Source organism: Onychomys torridus, chromosome 15, assembly GCF_903995425.1.
Source record: "Onychomys torridus chromosome 15, mOncTor1.1, whole genome shotgun sequence".
Lineage (NCBI taxonomy): Eukaryota > Metazoa > Chordata > Mammalia > Rodentia > Cricetidae > Onychomys > Onychomys torridus.
This window is the reverse complement of record NC_050457.1, coordinates 24,248,708-24,267,704: the sequence shown is the minus strand read 5'-3', so window position 1 is coordinate 24,267,704 and position 18,997 is coordinate 24,248,708. Positions and strand designations below refer to the sequence as shown.

General features: G+C 40.3%; 1 protein-coding gene across 2 annotated transcripts in view; it reads left to right on the top strand.

Moving 5' to 3' along the window:
• Rad17 (RAD17 checkpoint clamp loader component) overlaps positions 1-18,781 on the top strand; it is a 31,052-nt gene extending 12,271 nt beyond the window's left edge. For both annotated transcript variants that reach the window (XM_036207003.1, XM_036207002.1), the window contains exons 5-17: positions 1,191-1,347; positions 3,415-3,551; positions 3,919-3,971; positions 4,100-4,225; positions 4,813-4,882; positions 6,870-6,981; positions 8,533-8,715; positions 10,074-10,159; positions 10,272-10,418; positions 13,653-13,802; positions 15,200-15,320; positions 16,689-16,746; positions 18,027-18,781. In XM_036207003.1, coding sequence (XP_036062896.1) covers positions 1,191-1,347; positions 3,415-3,551; positions 3,919-3,971; positions 4,100-4,225; positions 4,813-4,882; positions 6,870-6,981; positions 8,533-8,715; positions 10,074-10,159; positions 10,272-10,418; positions 13,653-13,802; positions 15,200-15,320; positions 16,689-16,746; positions 18,027-18,300 — 1,674 coding nt within the window. In that variant the 3' untranslated portion in view covers positions 18,301-18,781. The remainder of the gene's footprint in view (positions 1-1,190; positions 1,348-3,414; positions 3,552-3,918; positions 3,972-4,099; positions 4,226-4,812; positions 4,883-6,869; positions 6,982-8,532; positions 8,716-10,073; positions 10,160-10,271; positions 10,419-13,652; positions 13,803-15,199; positions 15,321-16,688; positions 16,747-18,026) is intronic.
• Positions 18,782-18,997: the final 216 nt, after the last annotated feature.

The following is an 18,997-nucleotide window of genomic DNA, read 5'->3' as shown; positions in this document are numbered from 1 at the left end:
CTAGACTCCACCATATCTCATGAGAAACACAGTATCTCCCACACATGAGCTTGCTGCTTATTTTAATTGACCTGCTTGAAAGTGTCCTCAGTTCTCAATGGTCACAGCAGCTATGCTTTGTGAAGTTGCTAACTTAGAAAATATTAAGTGGGGTTGGGGATTTAGCTCAGTGATAGAGCGCTTGCCTAGCAAGCACAAGGCCCTGGGTTTGATCCTCAGCTCCACATTAAAAAAAAAAAAAAGAAGAAGAAAGAAAATATTAAGCTATTGTCCTATTAAAAATACTGGAATAATGCAAGGCGATAGTGCACATCTTTAATCCCAGCACTTGAGAGGCAGAGGCAAGTGGGTCTCTGTGAGGTCGAGGCCAGCCTGGCCTACAAAGAGAGTTTCAGGCCAGGCGGTGGTGGCGCACACCTGTAATCCCAGCACTCGGGAGGCAGAGGCAGGTGGACCTCTGTGAGTTCGAGGCCAGCCGGGTCTACAAAGCTAGTTCAAGACACGTTCCAAAGCTACAGAGAAACCCTGTCTCGAAAAAAAAAAAGAGAGAGAGAGTGTGTGTGAGTGAGTTTCAGGATAGCCAGGACTGCACAGAGAAACCCTGTCTTGAAAAACCAAAAATAAAGTACAGTTGTAGGTTTCTATAAGCCTCTGGTCAGAATTTCTGTAAGCCTTTTGTCAGCCTGGCATTTTATTCTGCTCTTGTTTTGGATTATGTATGAGGGCAGGGGAGTTGAACCCGGGTCTTGGACAGTCTAAGCAGGTATTCTACTTGTAAGCTTCACACCCAGCCCCAGCCAGGGATCTAACTCAGGTCCTCATGCTTATGGAGCAAACATTTTCCTGATTAATATCTCCAGCCCCTTCAGTTGAATTTTATGAATTCAGCCTCCAAGAATCCTGTTTCATATCCTGTGCTCTTTGTAGCTAAAGTTTAATTGTTTTAATTTAGTTATTAAGTTGTCTTTGAGAAATACACAGTATAGGACTTGAGGAATTTTCAGAAGAAAACAATCGTCTCAGTTCATCTGATGTTTAGTTTTGAAATTTGTTTACATTAGTTATTTAATAGACCTAATTGTAATTGTTATTATTCCTATTGTAGGAATAATAAGTGCTAGGAAAAACTTAAAAATTGTGTTGCATTCTAGTAATTGTGGATTTTAATTAGTGTTTGTATTTGGTTTTAGGGTGGGTCTATTTTATTAATAACAGGTCCTCCAGGATGTGGGAAGACAGCTACTGTAAAAATACTATCAAAGGAGCATGGGATCCAAGTACAAGAATGGGTTAATCCCGTTTTACCAGACTTCCAAAAAGATGATTACAAGGAGTTACTTAACTTAGGTAAGTTTTGCTGTGAAGGTGCTAGAGCTCGCAAAGAAAGCTTTCTTTAATGAAACTTCAGGTCAAGTGATCGAGCACATTTTCCTCCCATTCTTGAGAGTTTGAGGAGAAAGTGAGATGCCCGAACTAGGAAGAAAGGGGTTCTTAGGAAATTAAATTTAAATTCTTTTCTAAGATAACAAAATGATTTTTGTTTTTTAATTTATTTTTACATTTATTTATTGATTTTTGTGTGTGTGTGTGTGTGTATGTACACGTGTATGCACAAACATGTACACGCCATGGCTTGCATGTGGAAGTCAATTCTCTCCTTTCATTGTAGGTTCTGAGCCTGCCCAGTTTTTGCTGTTTTGAGACAGTGTTCTTGTACCTAGGTTTGCCCCAAACTCGTGATCCTCCTGCTTCCGCTCCCTACGCGCTGGGATTATTTATAGGCATGTGGCACCACCCTGGGTTTACAGGGTCTCAGGATTTCATTATTATGGAGTTCTACACCGTAAGCTTTTTCGTTTCAGTGTCAGTCAGGCCTCAGGATGGACTGAAAGGAACCTGCCTCTCCTAACGTTGTGAAATACTTGTTAAAATGACGTCACTTCAGAACCTAAGGCAGCAGGCGGGCATAGTAGCATGCCTTTCATCCTAGCACTTAGGAGGCAGATCTCTGTGAGTTCCAGGCCAGCTTAGTCTAGATAGTTCAGGCCAGCTAGGGCTACACAGTGAGATCCTGTCTCAAAACAATAACTACCACCACCACCCCCAAACAATCAGAAACGAAAGTTAAAGACTGTCTTTGGAATTCAGTAGTGATGTCCTGACTGAAGATAGCATTCCACCTCCATTCCTTTTCCTCTCTTCCATGATGTTTCCTGAGCCTTAGAGGGGGTGACAAAGATGTTCTTATTATGGCTGCACATTCAACAATCCCTTAATTGTCATCACTGTAGTCACGTAGGAGTCTCTGCAGTTACCACTGCACACTGTATAAGTAGGAGGGGGAGCTTCTCCAACAAGCTAATGGCTGGTCTGTAGGTATAAATATAATTATTCAGAAGGCAGTTTGATGGGCATATCATAGTCCTTTAGCAAAATAAGAGCAGTAGCTTCTTCACTATTGGCTGTGATTACTCCAGCAGTGGGTTTTGACTAGGCTTATATTACTTTGTATTTTGTAACAAACAATACTTTGCAATACTTTGCATTACTTTTATTCTTGAGATAGGGTTTTTTTGTTTGTTTGTTTGTTTGTTTTTTGTTTTTGTTTTTTTGTTTTTGTTTTTTGAGCTGAGGATCGAACCCAGGGCTTTGCGCTTGCTAGGCAAGCGTTCTACCACTGAGCTAAATCCCCAACCCACTTTTATTCTTTTCTATACATCAGACCACAAACCCAACTATAGCTAGAGTCCCTGTAAAAACCTCACTGCTGTTACACTAATGAGTCCTTTTTGCCTAAGTGATGTAGCACATAGGGTCTGTAACAGAAAAAACTTGATGACAGAGCTCCCACAGCAGCCTGCATAGTACCTCTGGCACTGTTGTCCAGGCTAGCCAGCTGGAAGGAAAACCTTGTCATGGTTCCTGTCTGATTTGTCTATGTTCTGTGACCAAAGTAATAACAGCTTTTTTTTAACAGTGAGTTTTATTTTTATTTTATGTGGATCAGCGTTTTGCTTGCATGTATGTCTATGTACCATATGTGTGCTTCTGCCCACCAGAGGCTGAAAGAGAACATTGACTCCCTTGAATTGGCAATACAGGTAGTTATAAGCTGTCATGTGAGTGCTAAGAATTAATCCCAAGTCCTCTCTCTTAACTGCTGAGCCGTATCTGCAGCCCAGCAGCTGTTTTTGAAGTCAATTAACTTTGTGTTACTTTGGAATAGAAAAATTATTCTTGTCCATCATACTAGTCTTTTGAAATGATATTTTAAATTTAAACCATTTCACATAATTTTAAGATAGTCTTCAGTATTGTAAGTTGTATCGTATAAGTGAATTTGATGTGTACAGGATATGTATAATGTTAATGTGTATGATTTGAAAATAAAGTGATAAATGTATTTCCTTTCAGAATCGAAAGTCTACATCGTTCCGTACCAGTCTCAGATAGCAGTCTTCAATGACTTTCTGTTAAGAGCCACCAAGTATAGCAAACTGCAGATGCTCGGAGATGAGCTGACAACTGATAAGAAGATAGTTCTGGTCGAAGTAAGGACAGCTGTTAAAATCCTGCTAGAGCTGTTGTGTAAACAATTGTGAGACACACTAATAGTGGCTTTGTGATAGCAGAGACCTGAAGGGTTTTTTTTCAGTAATCATAAACAGAATAGTATAGGTTAAAGTAGAGTAGCTGAATGTTAATGTAGTTTTCAGCTGCAATGCCATCTGTATAGAAAAGCAAAGAAAATCTGTAGGAAGTTAACTTCCTCAATGACAATAAATTTCCTTTAATTTCTCTGAAAATTGTGATCAAGATACATTGGCTAAATAATGTTTTTCCTTTACAAATGTAAGTTTAAAAATAAATGTGCAGTGGACTATCACTGAGCTAATATTTGTCCCATATGTTCAACAGGATTTACCTAACCAGTTTTATCGAGACTCTCATGCTTTACATGAAATTCTAAGGTGAGTGTCAGTGAAGTCCGGTGTTCTAAGACTCCACATTAGAGGTGGGGGTTGTAACTCAGTGGAGAACGTTTGCCTAGCATGAATAGCTAAATTGCTTGAATTTCAACATTATTTTGTTATTTTAGGAAGTATGTGCAGATTGGTCGATGCCCTCTTGTATTTATAATCTCTGACAGTGTCAGTGGAGATAACAATCAGCGATTACTCTTTCCCAAAAAGATTCAAGAGGAGTGTTCTATTTCAAACATTAGGTAAGAAATGTAGCTCAACAGGTGTCTCCATGATGGGTAAGGTGACCTGCTGACGTCCCATGCAACCTAAGTCAGAAGCTCATTTTTTACTAAAACGGGAGACCTGTAGGTCCCTGGCCTCTGTTTTGGGTAGCTGTTGTCTTGCTTGCTGACCTTGATGTCCTCCCTATGCTAATCCCCTGCTGGTTTCCACCCTCCTGAATGCTTAAGGGAAGCTCCTTGTCTGTGTGTCCTGCATATTGGGCGTTAACAGCTTAGATACAAGATTGTAGAACTGCCCTCCGGGGTTCTCCCATTGTGTTGTAAGCCTGTATTTCAGACCTCCTCCCTCCTACAATAAACGGCATTCAGCATTCAAATAAATAAATAAATAAATAAATAAAAATATATAAAACTGAAAGAAAGAAAGAAATGTAGCTCTGGCTGTCCTGGAACTCACTCTGTAGACCAGGCTATCCTTGAATTCAGAGATCCACCTTCCTCTGCCTCCCAAGTACCAGGATTAAAGGCCTGCACTACTACTACTACCACCCAGTTTAAATTGTTTTTAAATTAATCATTTAAGCACCATATTTTTCTTTTTACAGTTTCAACCCTGTTGCACCAACAATTATGATGAAGTTTCTTAATAGAATTGTGACTATAGAAGCTAGTAAGGTAAGTCCAATTTAAGACTTATATGTAGCTGTGAAAAACACAACTTAAATGGTATGTAACTTGGAGAAATGGTTGATGACACCTCAGAGGACACGCTAGTGCTATAGAAATATACATCTTAGCATTCTGTCTGTCTCTTTCTGTGTGTGTACATGCGTGTGTGTGTGTGTGTGTGTGTGTGTGTGTGTGTGTGTGTCATGAGTGTGAAGAGTTGGAAACAATCGGAGACTGTAGCTTCATGGTATCTTTCCTAGCTTGTGAAAGGCTCTGGTTTCCATCCCCTGCCCTGCCAGAACGCTCAAAGTTGTATAAAAAAAACCCATGACATTAATGTAATTGTTCCTTATTGGGGAAAATATTTGTCAAAGGCTATCAATGACATTATTGAAAATGTTATTACTCTCTTGTTTATTTTGTGGTCTTGTGTATTTGTGTATAGAGAGGGCAGGTGTGCCCAGGGCACATGTGGAGGTCAGAGGACACCTTGGAGGAATTGACTCCTCTTCTACCATGTGGGCTCTAGGCATGGAACTGAGGTCATCAGGCTTGGCAGCAAGTCCCTTTACCTACTGACCTCTCTTACCAGCCCTTCACTAAATAACATTTTTAAAAATGATAGCGATTTAAAGCTACTAACATAAAAAAAAAAATCACCTCAGTGCTATTAAGTAAGAATTTAAACTTATGGAAAACACTTAATCCTACCTAGATTAAAAACATTAATTCTGCCAGGCAGTGGTGGCATATGCCTTTAATCCCAGTACTTGAGAGGCAGAGGCAGGGGGGATCTCTGTGAGTTTGAGGCCAGCCCAGTCTACAAAGTGAGTTCCAGGACAGCCAGGGCTGTTGCACAGAGAAACTCTGTCTCAAAAATAAAACAGGGGGCTGGAGAGATGGCTCAGAGGTTAAGAGCACTGGCTGCTCTTCCAGAAGTCCTGAGTTCATTTCCCAGCAACCTCATGGTGGCTCATAACCATCTGTAATGAGATCTGGCGCCCTCTTCTGGCATGCAAGCAGAACACTGTACACATAACAAATAAATAAATCTTAAAAAAAAAAAAAACTTTAAAAAAACACAAATAAATAAATCTTAAAAAACAATTAACTCTTCATGTTTGCATAGACTTAGAGATCTGGAATGTATTTGTAGATACATGCACACAGAAAGTCTAGGAAGATACTCATTAAATGTTAATTCTGTGACAAAGTTTGGTTTGGGAAGACAGACAACGTTCATAAATTTCAGTGGGTTGGAGAGATGTCTTAGTGATTAAGAGCACTGGCTGCTTTTTCAGAGGACCTGGGTTCAGTTCCCAGCACGTACATGGAAGGTCAACTTCTGCTTGTAACTTCAGCTTCAGGGGATCAGATGCCGTCTTCTGATTGCTGAGGACACTAGGCACATACATGCACACATGCAGACAAAAACCCACAGGCATAAAATTAAAAACATAAAATAACATTTGAAAAAATAATTTTTATCTGGGCAGCAGTGGCGCACGCCTTTAATCCCAGGGAGGCAGAGGCAGGCAGATGTCTGTGAGTTCGAGGCCAGCCTGGGCTACAGAGATCTAGGACAGGCACTAGAACTACACAGAGAAGCCCTGTCTTGAAACAACAACAGCGCTGGGGATTTAGCTCAGTGGTAGAGCGCGTGCCTAGCAAGCGCAAGGCCCTGGGTTCGATCCTCAGCTCCATTAAAAAAAAAAAGGAAACAACAAAAAAGAACAGTTGTGGGCTAGACTATGAACAGTCAGCATTGTTTTTTGAGAAAGGGTCTCTTTCAGTAATCCATGTGGGTTAGAATTTAGGATTCTTTTGCCTCAGCTTCCCACATGCTGGGACTATAGCTTTGTTCTACCATACCTGGGCTGTGCAAGTTTTTAGACATTCAAATTTGTCTATGTTTTGTATGTGTTAAGTTCTCAAAATGGGTTGTAGTTTCTCTGTATGAATTCAGCTTTAAAACTGAATCTCTTCATTTCAGAGTGGAGGAAGAGTTGTTGTTCCTGATAAAACGTCCCTGGAGTTACTCTGTCAAGGGTGTTCTGGTGATATCCGAAGTGCAATAAACAGCCTCCAGTTTTCTTCTTCCAAGGGTAACTAACTAGAAGATACCCTCATAGAACAGTGATAGGTGGCTTTCTCTTGCATAGTCAGGAGCTAAATCAGCGTCAACCTCTTGTGAGTGCCTCGGGACCAGTCCCAGGTCTTCATTAGGGTGGACAGGCATTTTACCACAGAGCTGTCTAGTCTCAGCCGACTGCACATGAATATGTAGTTTAGTTGCCTGTAGGTGGTACTGTCTGAAAGTTTTTAATAGAATATTCTAGAAGTAAAATGATCCATAGCTTTTGAACTTTTTCGTAGTATTCATATGTCCTCCATTAGATACAAAAAGGATCAATAAACATGGCATAGTAAAGCATAACTCCACTAATGATGATGAGTTATGTTTTTATTCTAGTAATTATAGCCGACTGCATAGTCTTACCATAAACATTTAACAAACTATATTTACATGGTGTTGATCTCACAAAATCTATCTGAAATTCTGGTGTTTTTATTCAGAGTTGTAACAGGCCTATTCTGTGTGTGTGTGTGTGTGTGTGTGTGTGTGTGCGCATGTGTGTGCGCGCGCGTGCTAATAACCATAGAAAAATAGGATCCTAACACAACTAATACCAGCCTGTATGCTGTTTACTTCTGTGGAAGTATTAAATGTGCTAGATTCTGTATAGGAATTAGGAGTTGGAAACCTAAAATGGGACAGTTTGAGGTGCTGACTCATTAACAGAGTATTGTTCTAAACTCAGTAAGTTAAAGAGAAGAGGAAAATAACGTTTATCAAGACTTATGGGGGCAATTATTAAAGTCATTTATTGTTATTTTTTACTACCAGTATTGTGATGTGTATGTGTGTATGTTGGCACATCATGTCATGCTGTGTCGTGGACATCAGTTGACAATTTGAAGGGTCAAACTCAAGTTCTAAGCCTTGTTTAGCTGGCACTTTGACCTGATAAGTACCTCACTGGCCCCTCTCAGTCTTTCACCTATAATAATTATCTTCTGCCTCCATAGAATTTCTGTGAGGGTAAAGTTAGTTATTGTCTAGCATCCATCAAAAACAGTGCCTTGCACAAAACACTGAAGAAAATGAGGCAATATGATTATATTACTGTGTTATGTCTGGAAATTTGTGATGCCATGAGATACTATTTTTGTGGTGTTGGGGATTATACAACATTTTATTTCATTTTTAATATTTTAAAAATTTTTGTGTGTACGGGTGTTTTGCCTGCATGTATGTCTGTGTACCATGTGTGTGCTTGGAGCCCACACAGGCCAGAAGAGGGCATCGTATTTCCTGGCTCTTGAGGTACAGATGACTATGAGCTGCCATGTGGCTACCAGGAAGCAAACCTGGACCTCTGGAGGAGCAGCCAGTGCTCACAGCTGCTGAGCCATCTCCAGCTCCTAAGACAATTTAAATGACATTCTCTTCCATTTTAATAGTTAGTAACAGAGAGGACTTTTCACTAAGGTCATATTAAGTTACTGCTTGTTAGAAAAAGGTTAGTATAACTGTTTGAAATACTTTAGTTTTTATGTTTTGATTTTTTAATATTTGTATGTATATTATTTAGGAGAGAACAATATATGGTCAAAGAAAAAAAGAACGTCATTGAAATCAGATGCTGTGGTATCAAAATCAAAGCAAAGAAGGAAACATAAAAGTGCTTTGGAAAATCAAGAGATCCAAGCTATTGGTGGGAAGGATGTTTCTCTCTTTCTCTTCAGAGCCCTGGGGAAGATTCTGTACTCTAAAAGTAAGAAATTCTTCTGCATTTTTCTTATGTGTTGTACTCTCTCTTCAGAAATAAGACACTCTGTGTTTTGAAATGCCTTGTGTTTTGTTTTGTTATTAGAAGGACCCAGGGCCCTGCCAAACTGCAGAGCCAGTGTTAAAATGTACCAGGAAAATGTCCTCACCTTTGTGCAGCATTTTCCAACTGGAGTAACATCAGACCACTACTGTAGGCCATATTTGTGTCTGTAAATTATAGTTTCCTGAGGACACCACTCCATCTAGACCAGTAGTTCTCAATCTGGGGGGTCAGGACCCCTTTGGAGGCAATGACCCTTTCCTAGGAGTTGCCTAAGACCATCGGAAAACACAGATATTTACATTATAATTCATAACAGTGGCAAAACTACAGTTATAAAGTAGCAACAAAATAATTGTATGGTTGGGGTCCCCACAGCATGAAGAACTGTATTAAAGGGTCACAGTATTAAGAAGGTTGAGAACCACTGCTCTCGACTTTGAGTGGTAAAAGTTGGTAGCCCAAAGCTATTGTAATACTCAGTTCCAAATACTGGGGTCCTGGGCCAGGTGCCGGGCAGCTTCAGGCCTCTCTGGCTCCTGTTCACTGAATTGCTGTCCATTTAACCTTTCCACTCCTGCCCTCCCAGACTTCCCCTTCAGTAAAATCCCGGATTTCAGTTCTTTGTATAATAAATACCAGTATGTGCTGAAGGAAGAGACTGTGATTTCAAAATGGAAATTCTGTGCAGGGCAAGTCTGGTGAAAACACTCAGCTGCCTCTGGGCATCTCACCTTCCTTCCTCGGTGTCCAGCCTGAGTGCCCTTATCACCTAATTCCTTCTTCCTTCCCAGTGGTCACTTCTGACCTCTGCTCCTGAGGGTGGTAGAACAGCCTCTTCCTACACAGGAAATACACCACAAGCCTTCCGTACTGACACAGGGCAAGGGGAGAGAACAACCCAGAGCTGAAGATGAAGTGAGTTTAAGTTTAGAAAAGCCATCATCTAGCCGGGCGGTGGTGGCGCACGCCTTTAGTCCCAGCTCTTGGGAGGCAGAGGCAGGTAGATAGAGCTCTGTGAGTTCAAGGGCAGCCTGGTTTACAGAGGGAGATCCAAGACAGCCAGTGCTACACAGAGAAACCCTGTCTCGAAAAAAGGAAAAAATTAAAAAGAAAGAAAAGCCATAATCCAAGCATCAGAATTCTGAATTTTGCCCTTGTTAATAGTTTTGATGTTTTGATTTTTAACAGCTTCCATAGTATTTTGACATTAATGTACCTGACATGTTGAAAATGAGCATATGAAAGTGCTATGATTGTAAAGATGACTTAGCTTTAGTAATCCCGAAGTTTTCTTATAGGAGCACCTTTAACAGAATTAGACTCACCTCGCTTGCCTGCCCACTTATCAGAGCATGAACGGGATACATTACTTGTTCAGCCTGAGGTAAGGGCTTTTGTAACACTTGGGACTTGGCTTAATATGTGTTATATATGTGCATAAACGTCTGCTCATTGCATTTGCACTAAAATTTATATATTTATGCCTCTTTTTATAGGAAATAGTAGAAATGTCACATATGCCAGGAGACTTTTTTAATTTATACCTTCACCAAAACTACATAGATTTCTTCGTGGAAGTAGATGATCTTGTGAGAGCCAGTGAGTTTCTGAGCTTTGCAGATGTCCTCGGTGGTGACTGGAATGTAAGATCATTTGACTTATTTTTTGTATGTTTTGTTTTTCTTCAGGAAAAAGTTGGGCTTTATCTCTATTTAATGTATGTTGTGACTCTCACTTACTGTGCTAAGTCTAATTATCCAAGCCAGTGTTTATAATAAAATCTCAGGTTATTTGATTTTTCTGATGATATATAGCACTAATGTTTTCTGATGTTCTTTTCTAATTTTATTGTTTATTTTATGTGTGTGAGTGTGTGTGTGTGTGTGTGTGTGTGTGTGTGTGTGTGTGTATACACCACATAGGTGCCTAATGTCCATGGAAGTCAGAAGAGGATGTTGAATACCCTGGAACTGGAGTAACAGATAGTTGTGAACCATCATGTGGGTGGTGTTAGGAATCAAACCTGCTTCCTCTATAAGAGCAACACATGCTCCTAACCACTGAGCCATCTTCAGCCTCTGTTTTCTAATTTTAAAATTAACATAGACTCAGAACATTTTTAAAAGACTTATATTTAATTATGTGTAGATGGGTGTCTGCATGTGTATATGTGCACCCTGGAGCTGGAGTTACAGTTCTGAACCTCCTGACCTGGATGCTGAGAACCAGTCTCAGGTCCTCTGGAGGAAGAGCAGCAAGTGCCCTTAATTGCTGAGGCCTGTACTCAGAAAATGTGGCAGTCATTGAATGTTAAAACAAATAACTGTAAAACATGTATTAGCTTGAAGTGTGGCTCAATGGTAAAGCACATGCTTAGGGATACAAAGCCCTGGTTGATCCCCTGCTCCAAAGCAGTGATCTGTTCGTTTCTTTCCAATTAACATGGGGCCAGGTGGATGTCAGAGGACAGCTCTGTGGAGTTGGTGCTCTTCCCACTTTTTAGAGGTTCCAGGGGTCAAACTCAGGTCATCTGGCTTGCTCGACAAGTGCTTTCTCCCACTGAGCTGTCTCCCCATCCTTTTAGGTTTCTGAAATAGGACCTTGCTATGTTGCTCAGGTTGGTGTCAAACTCCAGGACTCAAGTGATCTTTTACCTCAACCTCCTAATATTTAAGACAACAATCATGCCCCACTAGCCTGTGCCAAAGTGTACTGTCTATTTTTTCATAATACCTTAATACTGTTCTGACCAGTACAGCATTTACTGAATTTAAATTTAAAATTCAGTTCCTCAGTCACACTAACCACATTACTAGAATTAACAACCTCATGTGGCTAGTACCTACTATATTGAACAGACCATCATTAAACATTTCCATCATTGTAAGAAGTTCAGTTGGACAGCACTGGTCTGATGCATCAGTATTTTTCTGGTTATAATATGTCATTAGCTTCAGAAATTTAAAAAATGTAAAGTTAAAAGCTAGATGGTGGTGGTGCACGCCTTTCATCTCAGCACTTGGGGCAGAGGCACGCAGATCTCTTAGTTTGAGGACAGCCTGGTCTACAGAGTGAGTTCCAGGACAGCCAGAGTTGTAACACAGAGAAACCCTGTCTTGAAAACAAATGATAATAATGATAATAATAATAATAACAACAACAAGTAAAGAAAGATGTTAAAAACTTATTACTCAGTTTTCCTTCACTTAATTTTTAACAAATAATTATTTGTAAAACTTTTTGATTACCACATAGTATAGGAGGTACAGTTCTGATTCCTGTATACACTAAGTTGTGATCAACTCAGTAGTCAGCATATCCATCACCTTCAGTTTTATCATTGTCAGCTCTGCACGGAATTACTGCTTTTTTTTTTTTTTTAAGATTTATTTATTTAGTATATAATGTTCTGTCTGCAGGCCAGAAGAGGGTGCCAGATCTCATTACAGGTGGTTGTGAGCCACCTTGTGGTTGCTGGGAATTGAACTCAGGACCTCGGGAAGAGCAGCCAATGCTCTTAACTGCTGAGCCATCTCTCCAGCCCCGAATTGCTGCTTTTTTATTTTGAAGTTTTGTTTTGTTTTGTTTTTCAAGACAGGGTTTCTCTGTGTAGCTTTGCAAAAGCCTTTCCCGGAACTCCCTTTGGCAACCAGGCTGGCCTCAAACTCACAGAGATCCGCCTGTCTCTGCCTTCCTAGTGCTGGGATTAAAGGCATGCGCCACCACTGCCCGGTTCTATTTTGAAAATTTTCAAATCTATATTTAAGTTGAAAAGCAATACATTGAAAACTTACGTACCTTTAACCTTTGTTTACTTTTTTCTGCTTTGCTGCATTGACCTAATCGCTTATATATTATATACTAGTTTTTGGTGGAAAATGGCAAAATAATTGTGAACATCACACACAAATGAAGACACCATTCTATTACAACCACAATAGGGCTATCACACTTAGTAAAGTTGCTGTTAATTCAGCTAATATAATTTAGGTTGAGCATAATGGTACACACTTATAACTCTGGTGCTCAGGAAGGTGAGGTAGGAGGTATCCAGGTTAAGACTAGCCTGGCCTTCTTAGGAGACCTTGTCTTAAAAAACAACAAGATAAAAATAGTTTAGTGATATGTTGTCACTGTTTTCCATTTTCTTTCTTGTTTTGTTTGTTTGGGTTTTTTGTTTTATTTTTTAAGACAAGATTTCTCTGTGTACCCCTGACTGTCCTGGAACTCACTCTGCATACCAGGCTGGCCTTGAACTCAGATCTAGCTGCCTTTGCCTCCTGAGTGCTAGGATTAAAGACATGTATTGGTGGGCTGGAGAGATGGCTCAGAGGTTAAGAGCACTGGCTGTTTCTTGCAGAAGTCCTGAGTTCAATTCCCAGCAACCACATGGTGCCTCTCAACCATTTATAATGAGATCTAATGCCCTCTTCTGGCCTGCAGGCACATGTAGGCAGAACATTGTGCATAATAAATAAATAAATCTTTAAAAAAAGGGGGGGGGAGGATTGGGGATTTAGCTCAGTGGTAGAGCAAGGCCCTGGGTTCAATCCTCAGCTCCAAACAAAAAAAGACATGCACTGCTACCTCCTGGCTGTTACTATTTTCTTGTTGCCCCAAAACATTGTTTCTCCCAACCCTACCAAAGACCTTACCAGCCCTGTGGAAGACCCTGCTCAGTGGCTCACCCAGTGCTTTGATCCCTGTGTCTCAGCTGAGTTCGTTTAAATAATTTCATAGCAGCAGTATTTTTAAGGCTTTGATGATGTTGGAAAATATATCTGCAGAGTAACTAAGTATCAGCAGTCTTATTTGTGTGGGTACTGTGAACAATAGTATTTCATAAATGTTGTTTCACATCTTGTCTCACTTGCTAGACACGCTCTTTACTCAGGGAATATAGTACATCTGTAGCTACAAGAGGTGTGATGCATTCCAATAAATCCCGGGGATTCGCTCATTGCCAAGGAGGAGGATCAAGCTTTCGACCCTTACATAAACCTCAGTGGTTTCTCATACATAAAAAGGTAAAAAAATAAATAAATATATATATATATCTTAAAATTTTAAGCTATAATCTCAGTACTGCTGGCTGAGATAAGAGGATCGTGGGTTCAAGTCCACCTGTACTAACTACATAATGAGACTGTACACTATGAGCCTCATTACATATGCATTATGTCTCAAAGCTGGTGTTTGGTTTGTTTGATTTGGTTTTGAAGTAAATCTTGTGTATCACTGGCTGTCCCCAAACTCCTGATCCTTTTAACAACTTAAAAAAATAGTTTCCTTCTTAATAAGGTAGCTCCTAAACCCCACAGTTTTTTTAGAATTAAGAAATAACAGAGCCGGGCGGTGGTGGCACACTCCTTTAATTCCAGCACAGCGCGTGCACACAGAAAGAATCTAGTGTTCAGTGTGGTAACTTTTACTTATTATCCTAGCACTGGAGAAGCTGGGGCAAAATTGTTACAGGTTTGAGTACTGGCCTGAAGTCTCTGAGGGGACCCTATGTCAAAAACCTAAGGTTAGATAAACTAAATAATTAAACCTTAGGATACAAATTTTAGCGAGGAGCAGTGAATTTGAGGTTTGTTGCACTACACCAGAATTTCACTAGTTACAGTAATACACAGTTACACATTACTTGGGACACAGACACAACCTGAGAACTTTATTGAGCGTTTACCATTGTGTAATCATCTTAGGTGTTCTCATCAAACACGTCTAATTGTACATCTAGGTCAAACATTGGGCAAGGACTCTCCATACAGTAAAAAGACCTGGTCAGTGCACGTGTGTAACATGCATGTGTGAGTGTTGGGAAGAAGAACAGAGGTGAAGAGACAACTTGAGGGTCTCCTTCCACCACGTGGGGCCGGGGGTTCAGTTTAGGACACAGGCTTGGCAACAAAACCCTTTACATCTCTCTAGCCCCATTAGCTTTAAAGTGTGTTTATACACTGAGAAGGTAGAAGCAGGAGGATTGCCAGTTGGAGCACAGCCTGGTTGCACTCAGAAGGAAAAAGTGTCTTTATAGTACATAAACTCATAATCTTTGTGATATAATAAACTTTATCTATGAATTCATAACCAGTTTTCATTACGGGATTTGGTTTTTAATTTTTGTTAAACTTTATTATTAATAAACTTACTAATAAATAAAAAAATCACACACCAAGATTAACCAGACCCAAAGTATTAATACATTTATATGCAGTTAGAATTGGCATTTGTTTGAAACAGGATTTTGCTATGTAGCCCTGGCTGGCCTGGAACTTGCTGTGAAGACCAGGCTGGCCTCAAACTTACAAAGATCTGCCTGCCTCGCCTCCCGAGAGCTGGGATTCCCGTATGTACCACCACGCCACAAATATAAGCTCTGAGGATTTTATTTCCCTTTCGTTGTCTTTTTCCCATACAGTATCGGGAAAATTGCCTCGCAGCCAAAGCACTCTTTTTTGACTTCTGCCTGCCAGCTTTGTGTCTTCAGACTCAGCTCTTGCCATATCTCGCTCTGCTGACCATTCCAATGCGAAACAAAGGTAAAGTGCTTCCTTTCCTACTGAGTGCCTGTTACCTGTTAGTTACAGCATCCATGCTGACCATGCCGTAATCGCTAGGGGTTGACAACTGGTTCCCATTCCTCCTAGGTTTTTGTCTATAAATTGTGCTATGAGGAACAGCTTTGATTCTTTCCCATTTGTTTTAATTTTTGGTATGTATTGATAAAGATTCTGGAATCATGGTTCTTCAGTTGTAACTCCTTACTGCCATTTATTTTGATCTCAGGTTGTTACATTTGACTAGTTGATGCTGCTTTAAGCTAACTGTTTTTACTTCTTTTTATTACTATTTTTATAATTATATGTATGTGTCTGTGTGTGGGTGCAAATGGAAGCAGAGGGCAAAAAGGGTGTTGAACCCTTGTAGAGCTGGAGTTAAAGATGATTGTGAGCTGCCTGATGTTGGGCAGCTGAGCCATCTCTGGAAACCCAGTGTTATTTCTAAGCTCTGTCAGTAAAACAGAGCTAGACAGATTTGTTTGTGTATATAACATGAGTCCCTAATAGAACATTGAGTTTCACCTGGCCCTACAGCGTTTATCTAGCCTTTTTCCTTTCCATAGCTGCGCTTCGTTTGTTGTGGTCGCTGCTGTTTGGTGGGGCTGGAAGGCAGGAATCAAATTGAGGGCCTGCCTTGTGCAAGCCAAGCCAGTGCTGACCACTGAAATATATCCCCAACATACCTCCCCCTTTGAACAATGAAATTGTCTGCCATTTTCCAAATGTATTTGCTTATGTAATCTATACATATGTACATAATGTACTTTGTATGTGTGTGTGTGTCAATGTGTGCGTGTGCAAATAGAAGTCAGAAGACAACCTCAGGTAGTGTTCCTCTCTTTCTGTCTTTTTTTTTTTTTTTAAGACAGGGTTTCTCTGTGTAGGCCTGGCTGCCCTGTTACTATTACTCATTCTGTAGACCAGCATGTCTTTGAACTCAGAGATCTGCCTACCTCTGCATCCCAGGTGTTGGGATTAAAGGCGTGCACCACCATGGTGTATGTGCCTGGCTACATGTGCCTTTTTTAAAATATAAATTCTTAGGGTTGAACTCAGGCATTAATGATTGCAATGCAAACCCATTATCAACTGAGTTTTCTCCCCAGCCCTACTACATATGGTTATTCAATATATGTATATGTATCTTTTTGTTTTTATGAGTATAAGTGTTTTGCTACATGTATATATGTGCACATTAATGACACAGGGATACTCAGCTTATATCATCAGTACATGCTGTTATGAACATGAATATTCAAATATGCCTTTTTAAAATAAAAAATAAAAGCCCAGCAAAAGTAAATTTTTAAATGTGGCATTTAAAACTTTGTTAAAATGTCTTTTCAGCTCAGATTTCTTTTATCCAAGATATTGGAAGACTTCCTTTGAAGCGAAACTTTGGAAGGTAAGCTAGTCACCTTAATTCCTAAAGAATGTCTTACTAAAATGTCCACTGAATGTGCTCAGCATTCAGTCAGTAAATGTTGTCCATAAGATGCAAAGCAGCTGCAGACTTGGTGGAGCAGGCCTTTAATTCCAGCACTTGGAAGACAGAGGCAGGCAGACCTTTGTGAGTTCAAGGCTAGCCTGGGCTACATAGCCATGGCTTTGAAGATAGACCCTAACTCAAATAAAATAAAAAAAAAAAAAAAAAAGAATTAGGGCTAGAGAGATGATGATGGTTCAGCTCATAACTGCCTGTAACTTCAGCTAGGGTATCTGACTTCCTATAGACCTGAAATAAAATAAAAATAAAAATGTAAAGTATCTTTTTCCAATTTCTGGAAGCTAACAATAGGAAATAAAAATAATAAAAAAAGGGGGGCTGGAGAGATGGCTCAGAGGTTAAGACCATTGGCTCTTCTTCCAGAGGTCCTGAGTTCAATTCCCAGCAACCACATGGTGGCTCACAACCATCTGTAATGAGCTCTGGTGCCCTCTTCTGTATACATAATAAATAAATAAATCTTTAAATAATAATAATAATAATAATAATAATAATAATATAATAAAGGTATTGTAGCTTTGTTGTCTTGAGGTGGGGTCTTACTAGGTAGCTGAGGCTAGACTCAGACTCCCCATTCTCTTGTCGTAGCTTCCCAAGTGCTGGTGTTCCAGGTGTACCTCCACACCTGGCTGAAGTCCAGTCTTGTTTTCTTGTTTTTTTCTTGTTTTGAGATAGGGTGTCTTTATGTAGTTTTGGCTGGCCTGGAACTCAGAGATCCAATGCCTGCCTTTGCTTCCTGAGTGCTAGGATTAAAGGTGTGAGCACCATGCCCAGCTTTAGTTCCTATTTTTAAAATTACAAATTAGGTTGAACAATTTGTGTAGTGCCATTGTTTCCTGAGATTTCTGTTTTCTGCTCATTTCTAATGTATATATAAATGTTACTACAGGGCTGGGGATTTAGCTCAGCGGTAGAGCGTTTGCCTAGCAAGTGCAAGGCTCTGGGTTCGATCCTCAGCTAAATAAATAAATAAATAAATAAATAAATAAATAAATAAATAAATAAAAATGTTGCTACAAAGGAACTCTGCTGGAGACATTAACCCTCTTGTAAGCAGTAGGATTTCATCACAGTTGGTCATTCACCTTGCATTTGTGAAAGTGGAAAGACCACTTAGGTTGCAGTGTAAAGGAATCTCCTGTTTGGTTATGTTGATGTCTGCACTGTGAATCTGACAGGTGGAAAATGGAAGCCCTGACTGACCGAGAATTTGGGCTGATAGACCCTGACAGCGGGGATGAATTCCAGCGTAATGGAGGACAGCCTGCACAGGAAGCTCAGGGTGAACCCTCTCAGACTGCTGACCCAGAACCCTGGTCTCTTCCCTTGAGTCAGAACAGTGGGAGTGACCTGCCTGCCAGCCAGCCTCAGCCCTTTTCCTCCAAAGTGGACATGGAGGAAGAAGAGGAAGAAGACATACTAATAGAGGACTACGACAGTGATGAGACATAGAAAACAGCCTGCCAATCAAACTGCTCCTGGAGAGACTTATTCAGTGGAACTTGAACAGCGTTAACCCACTCCTGGTGAAATGACAAGCAATGTGCTGACTGCTCAGTTGCTAGACTATTCCTTACGAGCAGCGGCCTTCTGCCTTCTTGAAGTAAAGCAGGTCTCAAGTACTCAGTACTTAGTATTTATTTAGTCTCGTGAGTGGTTTAGGGAAGAGAGGTCACGGTGTAAAGTATGTTTTTGAATGTCGTGCTTAAATATCAGAAAATGTGAAGGAGTAATCCAGAATATACAGACTTTATGGGGTGTTGTAAATGTGATTTATAAAACAATTTAGGATGCAAAAATCAACTTTGTGCCTTATTTACAGTTTGCATCTAGCTTCTCAGATACCGTTTTGGTATGTTGTACAGTGGAATATTTTAGATACTTCTGGAAAGTATTTACATAATTTATATCAGAATTAAAATGTTGGATTTCATCTTGTTTTTCTTATCTTTTAACATTGCCTACCATGCACTTGGGTTCAGGCGACAAATGTTGTAAAGATGGACAGGGGCAGGCAGCACCTTCCACTGCCCCTTCCTGGCAGGCGCTGCGCTGGCTGGGGTCCTGCAGGGGTGAGGCGGGCTGCGTGGGTGAGGCGGGCAGGAGTGGGCGGGGCGGCCGGGCGGGGCACTGCTCGACCACGCCCCAC